The 18,839-nt window shown below is 32.3% G+C and overlaps 2 protein-coding genes and 1 pseudogene across 2 annotated transcripts; 1 reads left to right on the top strand and 2 right to left on the bottom strand.

Moving 5' to 3' along the window:
* Positions 1–267: 267 nt before the first annotated feature.
* On the top strand, positions 268–3,463 carry LOC110694554 (annotated as a pseudogene).
* Positions 3,464–5,643: 2,180 nt separating this feature from the next.
* Positions 5,644–9,477, bottom strand: LOC110694329 (protein PIN-LIKES 5-like). Its single transcript, XM_021871504.1, has 9 exons — positions 9,290–9,477; positions 8,816–8,949; positions 7,077–7,304; positions 6,830–6,990; positions 6,651–6,720; positions 6,435–6,535; positions 6,177–6,229; positions 5,916–6,095; positions 5,644–5,807 (listed from the first exon to the last, which is right to left on the bottom strand). The coding sequence occupies exons 1-9, from the start codon at positions 9,399–9,401 to the stop codon at positions 5,683–5,685; spliced, it is 1,164 nt and encodes a 387-aa protein (XP_021727196.1). The 5' UTR covers positions 9,402–9,477; the 3' UTR covers positions 5,644–5,682.
* A 1,361-nt stretch (positions 9,478–10,838) lies between these two features.
* LOC110694403 (pectinesterase inhibitor 7-like) lies at positions 10,839–12,249 on the bottom strand. The gene has a single exon (XM_021871574.1). The coding sequence runs from the start codon at positions 11,936–11,938 to the stop codon at positions 11,315–11,317; it is 624 nt and encodes a 207-aa protein (XP_021727266.1). The 5' UTR covers positions 11,939–12,249; the 3' UTR covers positions 10,839–11,314.
* Between the last annotated feature and the right edge of the window lie 6,590 nt (positions 12,250–18,839).

An 18,839-nucleotide genomic window follows, 5' to 3' on the forward strand; every position in this document is an offset into this window, starting at 1 on the left:
TAACTATGGTACACCTTTCTCTCTCTCATACTTTTATTACTGAAATTGAACTCTTTTGTATTCAAACATTTGTTCTTCTCTGCATTTTTTTAAAAAAAAATTATTTGAGTACTATCATTGCTTAATTAGCACTATATAATCTAATTATTTTTCTATATTTCTCCCCTTCTTAATTACCCTTTTCCCAATTAGACCCATTTTTGAAAAGTTAATATTTTTGTAGTTTAAAGTTTCTAGAATTATATAAGCTTGAAATGTAAGGGAATTGATTTATGTAGAAAATGCCGAGGCCATTGGGAGTAAAAGCTGGTAAGAAAAGGAAGAAGAGAGAGGAAAAATATGATAAAGAGGAGGATGAGCAAGTAGAAATGGTACAAGAGGATGTACCAGCCGCTGCCACTATTGAGGAAACAGCTGAAGATGATAAGGTAGCGGAAGATTTGGCCGATGATATGCCCGGCATTCCGGTTACTATTACGAAGCAGAAGAGCCAGCCTGGGGCGGTTTTCGTGCTCGAAAGGGCTTCCCTTGAGGTTGCCAAAGTAGGGAAGGTATGTCAATCAACAATCTTTAAGCTCTATTGTTTTCCATTATATTTATTTGTTTGTGTTGTGTGTTGCTTGGATTGGATTGGATTGGATATGTTGCAAAGATTAATTAGAGGGTTGGCCTAGATAACTGTGTTGATAGTGTTTGGGAGGGGTATTAATAGATGAACGGGAATTTTGCTGCCGTTGTTAACTGAATTCTGATGTCATATTCATATGTAATTGCAGACCTACCAAATTTTGAATTCTGAGGACCATGCCAATTTTTTGATGAAGCACAAAAAGAATCCTACAGATTACAGGCCAGACATTGTTCATCAGGTTTATATTACAAGTTTTATGTTACGATACACTTCATTCTATTTATTATATTTGTGCTTCTGTTAACATTTTCAGAAGGTTTCAAAGATGTATGCTATTATTGCCTTGTGTATCTGGCCGTTTTTCTGAAGTAGTTGTGATTATGAATGATATTTCAAGCTCTTCTGATGATTTTGGATAGCCCCTTGAATAAGGCTGGGAGGATTCAATCTGTGTATGTTAAAACTGAGAAAGGTGTACTTTTTGAGGTTAAACCTCACGTGCGTATTCCAAGAACATATAAGCATTTTGCTGGCATTATGTGTAAGTTATAATTATTTTGTCATGCATCTTCTTTCTATCAACTTCTATACGTCACTCTAATTACGTGATTTGCTACTGAAGGCATGACGTGTGGTTACTCCTTAAGGCCCTCTCTCATTTATCATTGCAGTGCAACTGTTACGAAAGCTGAGCATATCTGCTGCTGGCAAACGAGATAAACTTTTTCGTGTGGTTAAAAATCCTATAACTTAGTATCTACCTCTTAATTCTCGTAAGATAGGTGAGCTTTACTCTGAACTAGTAATCCTGTCTAATAAATTTCATAGTTCAGATCACTTTTATCTCTCTATTCCCCCCTCCATAGTCAGTGACATTTGTTCATATTTCAGGCTTTTCATCTAGCTCAGAAAAATTGGTTGACATTCAGAAATATGTGGATGCTGTTAAAGATGATTCCAATTTTGTGTTTGTGGTATGTATCAGAAGGGACTGAACTTTGTCTATTAATTCATTTATATGAGTCAAAACTTAGGTGTCTTCTAATCCTTTGCTCGTTCAGGTTGGTGCTATGGCTCATGGAAAGGTTGATGATGAGTACGTTGAAGACTACATATCAAGTAAGTTTTTCCTAAAGTTACTTATGTTGTCCGATTACTTGGGAAGCTATCTACCAGTGTTTAAATACTATGAATAATAGAGTTAATTGCAAATTTGCAACACGGATACTGTTCTAAAGTTTGCATAATTTTTTTTTCCTTAGTTTATTGCTTTTACTTGTAAGCAGATGAGGTTCCAAGTTCTATATTAATGATATTGGTTTGTGAGTTTGCTCCCTTTTTTTCCCTCTGCTTCCTTTACCAACCCCTTTCTCTCCTTTACCCTCAATCTCTAATGGTGCTTGGTGCTCACTCTTCCTTTCTGAACCTATATTTAAATTCCACTCAATCCTTTCTTCTGCAATTCTACCTTCACTTGCTTACCTCCTTATCGATGCTCAACATCCATTAACTATTACTAAAACAAAACATATTGATGTCATCAATTCCTAAATGTCTTATGTGTCAAGCTCTCATTAAAAAATTTCCCTCCAAATTTACATATGATGTCATCATTTTTATTTTATTTTTTGCCTTATCATTTTATTTGCTAGAAACTAGAACCAAGTAGGTATGAAACTAAAAATCCGAACCTGACTTTGACATCAATATTGTTGTGCTTCCACTCTAAATCTATAATCTCATTAGATAATGCAATATTTTATACATAGTATATTTTTTCTAACCATCATTTTAGTAAATTTTAGTATATTTTCAATAACATAGTAAATATTATGATGTAGCATTAAATTATAATCATTAAAAAATATAAAGAATGATGTACATGTTTTTTTTATTTTTTTTAATATTTATATAGTAACAAACTTTATTTTTACAAAGTAAAAAGCGAGCTAAGTCATGTTAAAAAGTTATCAACAACAAAAGATATAAAAGAAATATGAAAAAAATTGCTTATCACCACCATGCAACGCGCGAGTACTAATCTAGTTCTAAACTATTATTGAAAATCTTCTCTCTTATATATTATGTATGCTATACAATTCTACTTAGGATTAGTTCTTAAATCCTCAATAAGGTTTATTATAAGTTGGACTTTAGGAGTTATTGAGGCATCCAGGAACTGTCATAAAAGTTAATGGAGACATCGATAAACTCATATAGTAGTGAAGGGTTGTTGTATATTACTTCATTTTCCTTCTAGTACATTGAAAATTTTATGTGCAAATGAGTAGGTTTTGGTGTCAAGTTGTCTTTCATGAATTAGACTTGCCAACCTCAGTGATTAATAATTTGTGAAAGCCCAATGGATCAGCGTGAGTTGGGTATAGTTAATAATACTTTGTATATGAATAGTACACTATTATTTTTACTAATTTTATGGTCTTTATAAGATTTCCATTGTATATATGCTATGATTCAAACTTTTAAGTAATTTAGGGTTCTAGTTGTTTAAACTATTTTTTATTTAAGAAAAAATAAATTAGAGCCCTCTCTCTTCATGCAAGATTGTAAGGTGCAGTGAGTCCTATCGCTACTTGTGACTAAATTAAATGTATAATAATATATAAATACTCCCATTTTTCGACTAAGCAAAATGAGCATGCTCTATTAGTTGTTTGCTTGTTTTAATGCACTCTTATGTCAACAATTTGAAATAATTGTCAATTTTCTGCGTAAAATTTGCAGTCTCAGGTTATCCGATGAGTGCCGCATGGTGTAATGCAGGAATTTGTGAAGGATTGCAACATAAATGGAGTGTCTTGTGAATTCCTTGCTGAGGTAGTCTTTTAGCGAATAGCTACTGATAGTCTGAAATATAATGAACCTTCTCTTAATGAAATGAATATGCCTTAATTTTAAGCAGATACTCAATTATATCTCCATAACTAAATTCCTAATGTCATAGTAGGCTATTCGCCATATTTTTGTTTCAGCTTGGTGCTTCCAATGTTAGTCGCGTTCTGCTAGAAATCGAGTATGATGAGGTTCCGGAGAATTGTGGTTAAAATTTAAAAACCAACTCTGCCACTTCCCCTCTTCAATCTATAAATAAAATTATTATATTCTGTGATCTCTTCATATCTTGTTGGGTGATTTGCTTGAGTCTTCCATCCATCGGGATTTTGAAGACTTCCATCCATCGGCTCAATGAACCCTTGTGCCATCCAGCAGTATTTTATTTTTCATAATCCTTTGGAAACAATGTACAATAAGCAAAGCATTGTTGTAATTGTGGTGTTAGGTGAATGTAACTCAGCTTCAAAGTTGAAATGACACTGTTTTCCTGTTGTTCCATCATTCTAAGTTTTGCGTCCCTAAAAGACTCCCATTCTTGCAGAGTATCCTGAGAATAAAGAAGACCCGCAATAGTCCTTATTGCGAGAGGAACATTGGCACACTTCTTGACTATCTCTTTGCCTACGATTGTCAAATGTGGATCCCTTTCCTCTTGTCCCTCTTTAAATGCTAGGTTTCGAAACAACTTCCAGGATTGGCTCTCGGGCAAGACACCCAACTCGATGTCAACGTTACAGTCTTGACAAGACTTGCAAACATGAGTGCTGGAGTGAAAACCACGTAAACTACCTGCATTTCAACATTTGTTTTGTTGATTCGTTTCTTGTACGTTATATTCCTCCAAAATTAGGCGATAAAGTACACTAAAATGAATCTATATATGTATGTAATTTATCCTATATCGCCTTCTTTTTCTTCTCGATAGGATAATTTAATTACTGGAAAGAATTCCGATCCACAATCTGTATGAAAAACAAATAAATATGTACGAGTACATAAAATATAGTCGCGGGACTTACCTTATTCAAGGGCCTCCTAGCATCTGCATTCAAAATACTCCGTATTACAATATCCAGTTGCCAAAAAGGCTCCTAATCCACTGATTATTGACACTTGCAAAATAGGCATTGGTGACACTTCAAAGAGTGACAAGAAACCTATTTTCTTCTAGCTTCTTCCTCTCTATTTCCTTTCTATTTTTTTCTCAAGTCCTCAAAAACTTCCAACTTTCTCTATGTTTGTAGAATGAATGAATTGTAGTTTGCAAGAAGTTCAGTAATCCAATTCGATCAATACTTTAATTAAATGGTAAATGAAGAATTTCGTCACAAAAAGAAATGCATATACAAACTGACATCTAGAGTCTCTCTAAAGTCTAACTGATATTCATAAATTTAGCCATGAGCAAAATCATTTGTTTTTTTGTTGATCATTAGAAAATTGCAAAAACAACAAAATAAAATGAGCTTTGGTAAGACCCTAGGAATAATAACACGTACTAGTATACTACCTCTGTGTCTTTTTGTTTTTGCGAAAAGAAATATTTTATACTTCTATCTCACAAATAATAAGAAACGGAGATAGTATAAATATAAATTAAATACCCTTCACGGAAAAATAAAATAATGAGGCAATTTGAATCGCATCTGTCCCAGAGCCAATAATTCGATCTACCATAGTAGGAGAACACATGTTTTAGACAAAAAAAATAAATATAGTGTGTGATCCAATTGGCTACATATCACATATTCAGACAAATTGTACATGTGTACTATTAATCTATTATGCGTTAGTATACATTTCTTTTAACTGAAATAAGAAGATCTAATAAAAGGATGATCATATAATACTCCACCAGTTCACTACTTCAAAGTACTTGTTTTTTGTGTTTATTTCATGCTATTATTAAGGCCTATTATGAAATGGAGGGAGTACTTGAACATGCATGTGGAGTACTCCATTCAATCCAATCCGTTCCTCAATAATACACATATACAATTTGTGTGAATATCATTAAAACTATATATCCAATCCGATTTAGATTTGTCTTGATGCGTTGTTTGAAAATAGTATTGGAAAATAACTTGACTGCATGGACCATCTGTGACAATTTTATTTTTTTTTAAGGACAAATGTATAATTTTGACTGATGGATAGTCATAATATTTTGCTTGTTTGCCCTTATAATTCTTTGTTCAGGATAGAATCCACATAAATACTGTGGACCAGAGAGTAAGTGCAAGTGCTGCAAAAAGATATGTCCAAAGAAATATAACTGAGCACTCTTCTTGTCCCACATCATATAATTGTGCCATGGTACCTGCAACAACCAACCAAAACAGACAGGGAAATTTAGTTGAAATCTGAACTAGACTTACTATGAAGCAAGATGTTAAAGCTTAGGAATTAGTTGATGACTAAACGATGCTCATGGCCGAAGGCAATACGAACTGAAGCATCAACACGAAGCGATATAAAGGGTCTGGTGGGAGGAAGCCAAAAGTATCAGCAGCTTTTACTACTCCAATTCCAATCACAGGAAGCAGCAAGTATTTGACAAATAGAATCCCAATTATCACAGTTGGCTTTACTTTTGATGATCTTAATCCTGTTTAAACCAAGTAATTAGTCAGAGATTGTAATCCTGTTTAAATGGACTGTTAACTCAAATCTTCTGATATTAATTTACCTTGTATTAGGTTTCCACCTAGTATAAGGGTGATAGAAGGTATTGTTCCATCCCTGCAAGAATATTTATAAGGTATGTTATAGTTTAGTAGATGTTATTTTGTATATAGGCTTTGTTCTCTTCAATGTAAATTTCTTCTGTAAAATTGAACTCATTTTTTCTGAACTGCTCTTGCTTTTGATGAGCAAAACTTATTTTTGCTGTAACTGAATTTAATAAGCTGAAAAAAACAGAGTTGAAAATTTCACCAAGACATACCCAAGCAATTTGAGGGAATCTTGTATCACTTGAAGTGGAGCTCCATCCCCTATAACAAGGCCCCTCAACCAAGTAGTAGCTCCAAAAATGAGTCCAATAATCTAGATCAAAAGCATAAAACTGCATAAGCTAGTCGAAGGACTACATGAAAAGCCACGTCCTTTGCCTAACTCCAGGCCTGTCTGGACTTTGGATGTACCATTATAAATATTTTACTCCGTAGTTGTTATTACAATGGTTATTGTTAGTCCTGTCTGGACTTTGGATGTACAAACCAATCCTAGGACTATTGTCAGCTAAATATTGAAAGTTCATAGCATATAGGATCGAAAAGAAGGTAGTCTTAAACATTTAGTAGTAGCATTTCAAGCAGATTAATGCAAGGTGCTACATACATTGCTATTTCACCATACAAAGTCTGTAAAAGTTTATGTTTATAGATAGAAGAGAGACTCAGTATACCAACGCTAGGAGGTGCCATTAGTTCCTCTAATATTAGGTGTAGAAACTCGATTATCTTCCTCCAAAGGGGCTTGCTTTCCTTCTTAGGTGATACCTGAGATATATATACAGGTCAGATAAGTTACAGTACTATTATTATATTCTGTAAACATACTATACAGAAGAAAAGAATGAACTTACAGGATGGCTTTCTGCATCATACCCTTCACTCTCTCCATTGAGAAGATGGGCTTTTACATCAGCTTCTAAGTCGTCGTTTGGATCCCTTGCAGCCTCCTCTTCCACGACTCTTAGTGCCTTAAACTTAATGGATGAACTCTTTACCAAGTGAAAAGTGTATGTCCATATGTAAAACCCCCCTAGCTGCAATAACAACAGCATGCTAGGTGTTTCAGTGCGAAAGCATGCTTAAGCCTATGATGCAAGCAAATTTGTCAAAATTCTTATCTAAAGATGCTCATCAATATGTGTTACTAAAAAGTGGAGGAGCTATTTTGGCATACCTAATCAAAATATTAAGTATTAAAATTAAAATAAATAAAACAAATTAGATTACAGATAAAAAAAATAAAAAATAAAATAAAATAAAATAAAATAAAAAACTGGTTATAGATTCTATCTCCTCGCATATTTTTTTTCATTTGAAGAAAACACTATAATATTAAAGACCCAATGAAATAAAAAATACAGTCAGAAATTGCAAGGCAGAAAAAAGAAACAAAATTTTCCACCTTAACGAGATAAAACTCAATAACCTCAATGTCGACCTCTTCCTCGGCCTCTTCCTCTACCCCATCCTCTACCTCCTCCTCTACCCCCTCCTCAACCTCCTCTACCACCTCGGCTCCTCCTCTCATAATTTGTAGGCTTAAGACCTAACAACTGAACACCCCTCTTATTACGTCGTGGATCTTTATTATCTTCATCTTCCTGGTACTTTGCTTTACTTTTAGAAACAAAGGAAATCTCTCGTGACCCTCCTCGTCCTACTTTAACATCACCATGCAAACGAGATGCTCTTTGATCATCATGCAAAGCAGCCACTCATATAGTAGTGAAGGGTTGTTGTATATTACTTCATTTTCCTTCTAGTACACTGAAAATTTTATGTGCAAAAGAGTAGGTTTTGGTGTCAAGTTGTCTTTCATGAATTAGACTTGCCAACCTCAGTGATTAATAATTTGTGAAAGCCCAATGGATCAGGGTGAGAATGTCTTGGGTATAGTTAATAATACTTTGTATATGAATAGTACACTATTATTTTTACTAATTTTATGGTCTTTATAAGATTTCCATTGTATATATGCTATGATTCAAACTTTTTAAGTAATTTAGGGTTCTAGTTGTTTAAACTATTTTTTATTTAAGAAAAAATAAATTAGAGCCCTCTCTCTTCATGCAAGATTGTTAGGTGCAGTGAGTCCTATCTTTACTTGTGACTAAATTAAATGTAGAATAATATATAAATACTCCCATTTTTCGACTAAGAAAAATGGGCATGCTCTATTAGTTGTTTGCTTGTTTTAATGCACTCTTATGTCATCAATTTGAAATAATTGTCAATTTTCTACGTAAAATTTACAGTCTCAGGTTATCCGATGAGTGCCGCATGGTGTAATGCAGGAATTTGTGAAGGATTGCAACATAAATGGAGTGTCTTGTGAATTCCTTGCTGAGGTAGTCTTTTAGCGAATAGCTACTGATAGTCTGAAATATAATGAACCTTCTCTTAATGAAATGAATATGCCTTAATTTTAAGCAGATACTCAATTATATCTCCATAACTAAATTCCTAATGTCATAGTAGGCTATTCGCCATATTTTTGTTTCAGCTTGGTGCTTCCAATGTTAGTCGCGTTCTGCTAGAAATCGAGTATGATGAGGTTCCGGAGAATTGTGGTTAAAATTTAAAAACCAACTCTGCCACTTCCCCTCTTCAATCTATAAATAAAATTATTATATTCTGTGATCTCTTCATATCTTGTTGGGTGATTTGCTTGAGTCTTCCATCCATCGGGATTTTGAAGACTTCCATCCATCAGCTCAATGAACCCTTGTACCATCCAGCAGTATATCAGGTTCTGCTTGTTTATTTTTCATAATCCTTTGGAAACAATGTATAATAAGCAAAGCACTGTTGTAATTGTGGTGTTAGGCGAATGTAACTCAGCTTCAAAGTTGAAATGACACTATTTTCCTGTTGTTCCATCATTCTAAGTTTTGCGTCCCTAAAAGACTCCCATTCTTTCAGAGTATCCTGAGAATAAAGAAGACCCGCAATAGTCCTTATTGCGAGAGGAACATTGGCACACTTCTTGACTATCTCTTTGCCTACGATTGTCAAATGTGGATCCCTTTCCTCTTGACCCTCTTTAAATGCTAGGTTTCTAAACAAGTTCCAGGATTGGCTCTCGGGCAAGCCACCCAACTCGATGTCAACGTTACAGTCTTGACAAGACTTGCAAACATGAGTGCTGGAGTGAAAACCACGTAAACTACCTGCATTTCAACATTTGTTTTGTTGATTCGTTTCTTGTACGTTATATTCCTCCAAAATTAGGCGATAAAGTACACTAAAATGAATCTATATATGTATGTAATTTATCCTATATCGCCTTCTATTTCCTCCCGATAAGACAATTTAATTAATGGAAAGAATTCCGACCACAATCTGTATGAAAAACAAATAAATATGTACGAGTACATAAAATATAGTCGCGGGACTTACCTTATTCAAGGGCCTCCTAGCACGATGAAAAACCATTATTTTTAATTTTAATTTTCTTGTTATAAAAGTGATTGACAATAAAACTTAAATATACTAAAATTGCCAACGTGGATACTTTAGGCAATCACAATGTGCCTTATAACTTACCTTTTGATAGTTATTTTTCAATAGACTACTGTAAAATTTGTATTCATATTCAAATTAATTCTGTTACTGCTACTGCTACGACACGACAATTCTTTCTTTAATTTGTATGTTCATACTATCTTCTTATGCAGCCTTTAGACAACTATAACACGACTCATACATCTAATATGTACGACCCTCAAATTTATTAAGTATTGTTTAGCAATCACATTAACCACCCCAAGCTTAATCCAAATCCTCTCAATTTTCTCTTAAACGGTAAGATACGGGGGAAGGCCCCTCCCCCTATCACAGAAATGGAGGAATGAGGAATCAAACCCTCATCACTTGTGGGAGGGGGGAGACAGTCCCTCCATCTCCAAGATCCTTCCAAATCCTCTCAACTATCTCAAAGTAAAAGCACCTACATTTATCCTATCAAAAGTCAAACCAACGTATTTGACTTTGATTACATCACTTTACTATGGAGCTTTGAAACAAAACTGATACACTAAATGCGAACGCCCTACCACAATGAACTGCTCCCTTCTTCAACTAAAAGTATGTCCTTTTTCATCTTTTTCCCATGTGACTTCTTGCATGTCACAAAAGTAGAGGACTGATTATTCTATGTATGGATATAATTACAATCATGATTTTATACCCTCCGATAATCACTCAGTATGATATAGAAAAAGCACGTTAATTAAGCTTGTTTATTCATCTTATTGTGCATTTGTGCTTTCCCTAAATAGTAACGCAGTTAGTAGAATAAACTAAATTATCATCGATCAATGCAAATAATACTATCCTACTAGTGTGATTATTTAATTCAAACTTTACACCCAAAGGTGAGATATAGTACCGTTGCACCAATGGTAGAATGATCTCTCTACTCATCAATATTAATAATTGGATGTCTTATCTGAACTTATCAAAATCTATTTTATTTCTTCTAACTTTTTAATTATAAATATGGTTAAGTGGTGTTTAGAGTGAAGAAGAGCACAATAAAAAGGCCTGAAATTTGTTAATTCGGAAAGTGAATTTATATTCCAAAAGAGTTGATGGATTAAAGACTATGACCGTGTAAAACATACTTCACAAATATGTCACTATGTTTACATTATTGAGCAATATTTCATATAATGCATTATCCTATAACTAGATCTGTCATATATCGATTTGATCTAAAACAGTTTGACCTAACTCAAAGTGAACCAATTTAGAATTTAACTGCATATATAATTGTAATAATTTAGCAAAGCTCAAATTAAAAATAACTCGACCCAACTAATCATGACCGGAACCCGACATATAACCTGAATTGACACCTCCTCCTATAAGTTTATAACTTAAAAAAAACCTTATATGCATTCACGCACATACACAAACAAACACTCACTACTAAGTTGTATGCCACTGTAGTATATTCCAAGACTCTTTCACACATATTAATGAGATTAAATAACACGACAACATAAAGTCACGAGTTCGTTACAATTATAGTCCTGTAGATTTCCAACGTCCAATAACAACCTCCAAATGTTCAATCCCATTTTCATCATCTTGGGTTCACGGAGGCTGCATAACTATTAACCAAAGCAAGGGCATTACTAGTGTACTCCTTCACAATCACTATCTTGTCAAACACTTCATCTTTCACCGGACACTCTGCAACGTCCTCGAACCCGTCCGTGCACGTATCCTCATTGGTTAGAGCCGCGCTCATCCACGTCTGGACATTACTGAGCTGGAACCTTAACGCCTCGATCGTGGAGGACTCGGCAGCCGAAGCTACCTGGCTCATCTCCTTTAGTGATTTATGTATTTGGTCGACGGCGTCTCCGAAGGTGGAGGAGCAGTCATGGAGGGCGGAGGTGGCCCGTGGGTCGGGTCCGTAGTCGGCCCGTTGGGTCATGTTGGCAAAGAAGGCGGAGGCGTGGCGGGCCCGGGCTAGGGTGAGCCCGATGGAGATACGGGCTAGTTGGGCCGGGTCGAGGCGGACTGCATTGGCGTAGCGGGAGAGGGAGGTGTAGCATACGTCAGGGTAGAGGGTGGTGTTGCAACTCGATCGAATGAAGTCGAACGAAGTGGCGGTGGTGGGGGGAGTAGCGGTGGGGGTGGGGAAGGAGTGTGTGTGGTGGAGGAAGAATGTAAGGAAGAGGAAAAGGAGTTGAGAGTTCATGGTTAATGAGGATGAGGCTTTGTTTGTTTTTTGAGAAGTTGTATTTTAGAGGGACAAGAAGAGTTGGGATAATTTTGGGGATTGGAGCATTTTATACATAGAATTTTATGAATGAGAATGTGAATGTATAGTGTCGTCTTTCTTTGTTGTAATGTAATGGGGGTTGTATGGATAAGAATAACTTATTATGTTGGTTAGATTATGTTTTCTTGTTTATTGTTACTGTTAATTTGTAATGATTGCAAATAACCATGTTTTGCCGATTTAAGATGATAACCAATTAAAGTTTTGGTAGCAATTCCAATTGTGCAACTTTAATGATGTGATACCTTTCTAGCTCCCGTGAATGATCTTCACGGATTATTGTAAATTGGGACATGTTTTCCCTTTGTTTCTTAAATTTTATTATATGTGGTAGTCAAATTTTATAAATTTTGATCGTAAATTCTCACTAGGATGAATATCATGAAAATAATACGGAGTATTAATTTGTCAAAAAAAATAATAATAATATTATTGCTTCCAAAAAATAATAATAATAATAATAATAATAATAATAATAATAATAATAATAATAATAATATTGCTTCCAAAAAAAAAGGGGAAAAAAAAGCATCAATAATATTGAGATTTTGTCAAAGAAAATTTAAAGAAGATTTTGTTATATTTTGCTCGTATTAATTTTGAAATAATACATATAATCTAATATATATAAATAAAGTAGACATTTTTGGAGAGCATTCGGAGCGCCACGTAAGAAATATACTTATTTCGACCAATAAGAAGAAAGATTTATATTTTATTTTTGAATTAAAAAATTATGTCGCCACCTAGATAAAAGTAACGAACTAGATTTGATATATCTAAAATTTTAATGGCACGTAGATTATAATCCACGAATTAAATTATTTTAATGAAAAAAAAAGTAAAAGTATAGGAAAAAATAAATTTATTAATTCAATACTACGAGTATAAGAAAACCAAAAAAAATATACCAAAAAATATTTAAATGATAAACGCTTATAATAAAGTTTGATACCTATCATTATAAGATAAATTTTGATAGTATTTATGATAAGAAATACATATTGTTCGTTTATTATAATTAAATTAAAATTTATGATACCTACCATTATAAATTGACACATCATACGACACAAATAAAATTTCGTATCAATAAAAAACCTCATCAAGCAAATTTTGTGTTAGTAATTTTTTGTTAGTTTTTGGTCATCAATGGCCGGGTAATTTTTAGCTTAATTTTTAAAATCCTATGTTAAATTAGTATTTCTAATTATTACTTACATTGTGTTAATTTGGGATACTCAACGATTATATGTTTATGTTTTATTTACTAAATGTTTTTTTACATGCAGATTTAACACATCATACGACAAAAATAAAATTTCGTATCAATACAAAACTCTATCAAGCGAATTTTGTATTAGTTTTAGGTCATTAATGTCCGGGTAATTTTTAAAATATTATGTTTAAATTTATATTTGTAATTTTTAGTTACGTTGTATTTATTTAGGATACTTCACGATTATTTATTTATGTAATGGCATAGGATTAGATGTTGTATACTTAATATATGGATGACTTTGGTTATTTTTGGAGATGATGAAAAAATTCCAATGCATAGATTTGATTTTATATCGCAACAATTTTTCATTTATTGGTAAATATATTGATTTATTTTATATAAATGTAAAGATTTAATTTATATCAATTTCAGTTTGGCTAACATTTCACGGTTCAATTTATCCATTGATGTAGTAGGTTGGTTGTGACGAGGTTGGTGACTCTATCGAAATAAAAGATATGGTAAAACAATGAATAACGATTTAGGATTTAAATTATTAAAAATTTATCATTTCACATTAAAGATTTTATATAACGGAAAAAAATATCATATTTACAATTTATTTATATTTAATAAATTCATTATAAATTATAGTAAAAAAATAAATATTAAACTTTTGTAATTTTGTCTGAAATTATTAAATACAATAAATCAAATAATTAAAAATCTTAGATGAAAAAACTGTGCATCGTACGGGCTTCCATCTAGTTTGATATATTAATGGAATGGAATATTAATCTACTTCTGTCTTTACATACCATTTGCACAAATTCTCTAAAAAGGCGGGTGTACGTTAATATATTTTAAAACAAGTTAAAGTTATATTAAAAGTACTTAAAGTTACCCTTTATACTACAAAGTTATTATTTTTCTATTGATAAATTTTATCTTACAAAAAACTTATAACGAATTAGATTAATCATATTAGTCTTTATAGTATGTAATCACGTATCTATAAGAAATTACACATTAATATAAAATTCAAACCAACGACAAATTAAAAGTTACCCTTTAAGTGGTTTAAGTTACCATAAAAAATAGTTAAAAGTTATGCTCAAACTGACCATTTTACAATAAAATTAATGTACACCCGTTGTGTACAAGACTTATTCTACCATTTGCTAACTTGATTATAAATGAGGATTTCTCATGAACACTCGTTGAGGCAACTCACTTGTAGAATTTGTTATATACACTCTGGTGTACCGTACACCCAAGGTCATTTGCTCATTAAATCAACAAATGAGCAAATTATATTTTTACTCATTTGTTAATTGAATGAGCAAATGACCCTGGGTGTACATTATAGTTTCTCGCTCACTTGTAATTAGGGGTGTCAAAAACTTACCCGACCCGAAAGGTTTACCTGATATCGAACTGTTTTCGATATAGTTGGACCCGAGTATTTTTTATCCGAATTCGATCTAAAGTCGACCCGACGTTATCTTGAAACCGACTCCATCCAGTAATTTATGATCCAAACCCAACTTGGAATCGACTCATATTTAATCCGAAACCAATAAGACCCAATAATATAAATTCCAAATTCGATCTAGCTCGAAACGAAATCTACTCGAAACCATTTAGACCCCAACAATACCTCTTTTTACTCGACCTTTAATTACCCGATTTGAAATTTCCCATGACCCAATTAAAACCGACCCGAAATTACTCATGATCCAATTAAACCCGACATATTATTAATCTAACTAAAATTTTCCATGACAATAACCCGACATGACTAAGGTAATTGGTAATAGGGCACCAATAATAACTCATGATCCAAGTTATGAATTGTAAAGAGAACAAAGAAGGGAGACAGAAAATGGAATGGTAATTGGTAATAAAATGGTATTAAAAAAGCTTTAATTTATAGTAAACATTGAGATACTACAAAGGTAAAGAGTGGTGCAATAAGAGTGTTTGAATGGAGTCAACATTATAGGGACGATACAATGTTGATATATTAGTCCAAGATTTTAGTACTCTAAAGTCAAACAATCCTAAATTATCATTATACCATAAAATATAAGTTCCTAAAATGTATAAAATTTGAAATAAGTTCCTAGAATGTATAAAATATGAAATTTATAATATATATATATATATAATATATATATATATATTTTAATGTGATTAGGTTTGTTATATTCACCTAATTTTGACGAATCTGAATCTATTTCAACTTAATTGAACTTATCTGAATTTATATAAACAACTCTAAATTTATCTAATTTTATATAAACATATTTGAATTTATCTAAACTCGTATCAATCTGAACCTATCTGAATTTATTTGAAGTTATCTAAACTTATTTGAATTTTTAAGAAAATATCTGAATAATCTGAAATAATCTGAACTTATATTAATTTATCTGTACTTATCCGAATTTATTTAAAATTATCTGAACTTATATTAATTTATCATTAATTATCTGAACTAATCTGAATATTTCAAATATTATCTGAACTTTTCAAAATGTATCTGAATTTATTTGAACTAATTTGAATTTGAATAAATTTATCTAAAATTATATGATATTATCTGAACTTATAGTCTTGAAATAAGAGAAAATAAGGTGAATTGAACAAATCCTTATTTGAACATACTTTAACCTTTTTTTTTTTTTTTGAATGGAATAGGGAGGGGTGATTTCATTAAATAATAATAGTCACTCGGCACTTACAATCATCCCTTAAGAGATCTAAATTCTCAATAACATACTTTAACTTATTAGACCGTGTTATAGCTTATTTTAGTTGTACTTATTTAAATTCGGATAAGCTTTATTAAAACTTATTTTAGTTATACGTCAAACTCAAGTAACATTTATTCACTATTGACCCTTAGTAATGTGGCCTTACTAAATAAGGTGTTAGAATTAGTATGAAACCAACATATAATAAATGTGTTGCGATTATTACGAAATGGAGGGGTATAACTTCATTAACAATAACAAAATTCAAACATTACTAAAATTTGAAAATCTTGTATTCTTAATCACGATTTAGATGATAATATACAATAAACAATCTTAATACTTCTAATAATCAAGGATTGATAATGATAAATAGCCGCAAAGACAATAATAAACGCAAAACGGTAAGGAAAAAGACATTTTACAATGATGTGAGAATCACCCGATCAAGGTGATAAATAGTCATTTTCTGTAATAACTTGAGTTGTCAATCTTATAACAATTCTAATAAGCCAATACAAAACTTAATTAAATGAAACCCAACAGATTATATATGAATGAAAATCTCCAATAACAAAAATGACATGACATGTATTTTAATATAGCTAAAACGACTTGAACTGAAATTGACCCGAATTCAAATAAGTCGACTCAAAACCGAACCTAGCTAAAGTAAATTTAACTCAGAATGAGCTAATAATCGAAGTAACCATATTCAAATTTTAACCGGAACTGAATTGATTTGAATCGAGATCTAATCAAATTCGAAATGACCCGATCCAAAGTTAAATAAATCCATTCTGACCCAAATAAACCCGATAAAATATGAATCCGAGTTCATCTTAACTCGATATGACTCGACCCGAATTTGACTTGACCCAAGTTCGATTTGTATCCAACCATGCTTGAACTCAACTTTAACCCGAATCTGATTAAGCTCAACCCGATTTAATTTGGTTTGTTAGATTTAAATGACCCATCATTACTCGACCCAAACATCCCAACCAGTTGTGGGTCAACCCAAACTCTATTTGGGTACCCGATTTGACACCTCTGCTTGTAATGTTTGGACAACAAGGCTCGTTACCCAACGTCATCATTATGATTTCAAGGCTGAAACACGGTCATTGTCCAATGTCCATATCTAGTATCTACTACTTTTAATCCATATTACTTGCAATATTTTGACACAACACGGTTGTTAATACACAACTAACACAAGTTTAACCAGGGTCGGCTATTGGGCTGTGCAAACAACCCAACGGCATAGGACCTCATGCTATTTGGGGCCCCATAATCTTAAACGACAGTTAAGTATAAAATTAATACACAGTGAATAATTAAAGCATATAACAAAGTGGCTGAGTTGGTTTTTATTACAATTCGTCGAAGAAGAGCCTTTGCTCGGTGGTGCTGTGATCGACTGCTCCGACACATCTTAACTAGTTTTTTTTTTTTTTCTTTGGTTTAATTTTGTTTTATTTGTTTTACCCTTTGGTGTTTCAAATATCTCATTTTTTTAATCTGCTTTTTTTTTTTTTTTTTTTGCTTTGGTTTAATTTTGTTCTTTTTGTTTTACCCTTTGGTTTTTTTTTAATACCATAGTTTTCTCTAAAAAAAAACTATTAATGGTTAATTATATATAAATGGACTAATGGTTAAACTCACATATTAACATGTGTGTTAAGTTTGAACGTGTCAATTATTATGAAATGGAGAGAAAATAAATAAATAAATAAATAAATATATATATATATAGGACTTTATTATTTTAAAATAGCACAGGGCCCCCAAAAATTAAAGTTCAAGACGGCCCTGAGTTTAACTATTAATATCATTGATTGTATATTCATAAAAATTAGAAACGGTTAATGTTTAAAAAAAATAACATATAGGCCACTAAAGGCTTGTTTAGTTCCCTTATTCTTGCTTATCTAATCTAATTTGATCTGGTCTGGTCTGGTCTGATTTGACTAAACTTTGACCTTATGTGTATGATAATCTATAAAGAAGAAATATGTCAAGTGGTGTCTTGTTAGATTCGTATTTATGTGTATTTTATTAATATGTAATTTTTATAATTTTTTTTATTATGTAATTAAATGTATATAACGATAAAAAAACGCACATAAAACGATGATATGATCTAAACTTGTTTTTTCTAATCTGATCTGATCTGAACTTATTTTTTCTGATCTAATCTGAACTTATTTTTTCTGATCTGATTTGAACTTATTTTTTCTGAAATATGTAAAATAAGTTGAACTAAACAAGGCCTAAATAAGGGAGTTTTTTTTTTTTTTCTAAAAAAATGACGTTTAAAAGATATTGAGGCTACCTCAACAATTACAACAACTATTTATATATTAACATATGTGTACATACATTAAGAAGTCAAAGTTGATATTCATCACAATCTAAAATATTAAATTAGTATGTTTTGGTGAAAATTTGATTAGTATGAATATATACACTTTGATTTAGCTCAAAAGATCATGTTGAGTTTGTTGACATTTTTAATCACCAGTTCATTACCTCGCATATTGCTACTTGGTCACCTGTTTGACTTTGTAATGGTAAAATGAACTTTAAAGGGTGCATGTAATCTCGAGAAAGAGTCCATTAATCTCGGCATCATCATGCACTCGCTTTGTCACTTTAGTGTTGTGGGCCTTGGTATAACTGCTTCCATCGACAGTTAAAAGTTTTGACAATGTTAAACAGTCAAAAATAATACAACACCAATAGTAAGAACCTAGAAGAAGACGAGTAATACTTAAAGGTCACAATCACAAGTTTATGAGATCAATCCCCACTAGTGGCAATGTGGGGTATC

This window comes from Chenopodium quinoa, unplaced genomic scaffold, assembly GCF_001683475.1.
Source record: "Chenopodium quinoa cultivar QQ74 unplaced genomic scaffold, ASM168347v1, whole genome shotgun sequence".
NCBI classification, from domain to species: domain Eukaryota; kingdom Viridiplantae; phylum Streptophyta; class Magnoliopsida; order Caryophyllales; family Amaranthaceae; genus Chenopodium; species Chenopodium quinoa.

What these genes read in the sequence shown, in the direction of transcription:
- LOC110694329 (XM_021871504.1), bottom strand. Translation starts at nt 9,401, where the DNA reads ATGCAGGTAGTTTACGTGGTTTTCACTCCAGCACTCATGTTTGCAAGT. An exon ending in TTGTATGGTGAAATAGCAAT is followed by an intron (nt 6,721 to 6,829) that starts GTATGTAGCACC and finishes AGCTGACAATAG; the next exon opens with TCCTAGGATTGGTTTGTACA. An exon ending in ATTGTAATAACAACTACGGA is followed by an intron (nt 6,536 to 6,650) that starts GTAAAATATTTA and finishes CTTTTGATCTAG; the next exon opens with ATTATTGGACTCATTTTTGG.
- LOC110694403 (XM_021871574.1), bottom strand. Translation starts at nt 11,938, where the DNA reads ATGAACTCTCAACTCCTTTTCCTCTTCCTTACATTCTTCCTCCACCAC.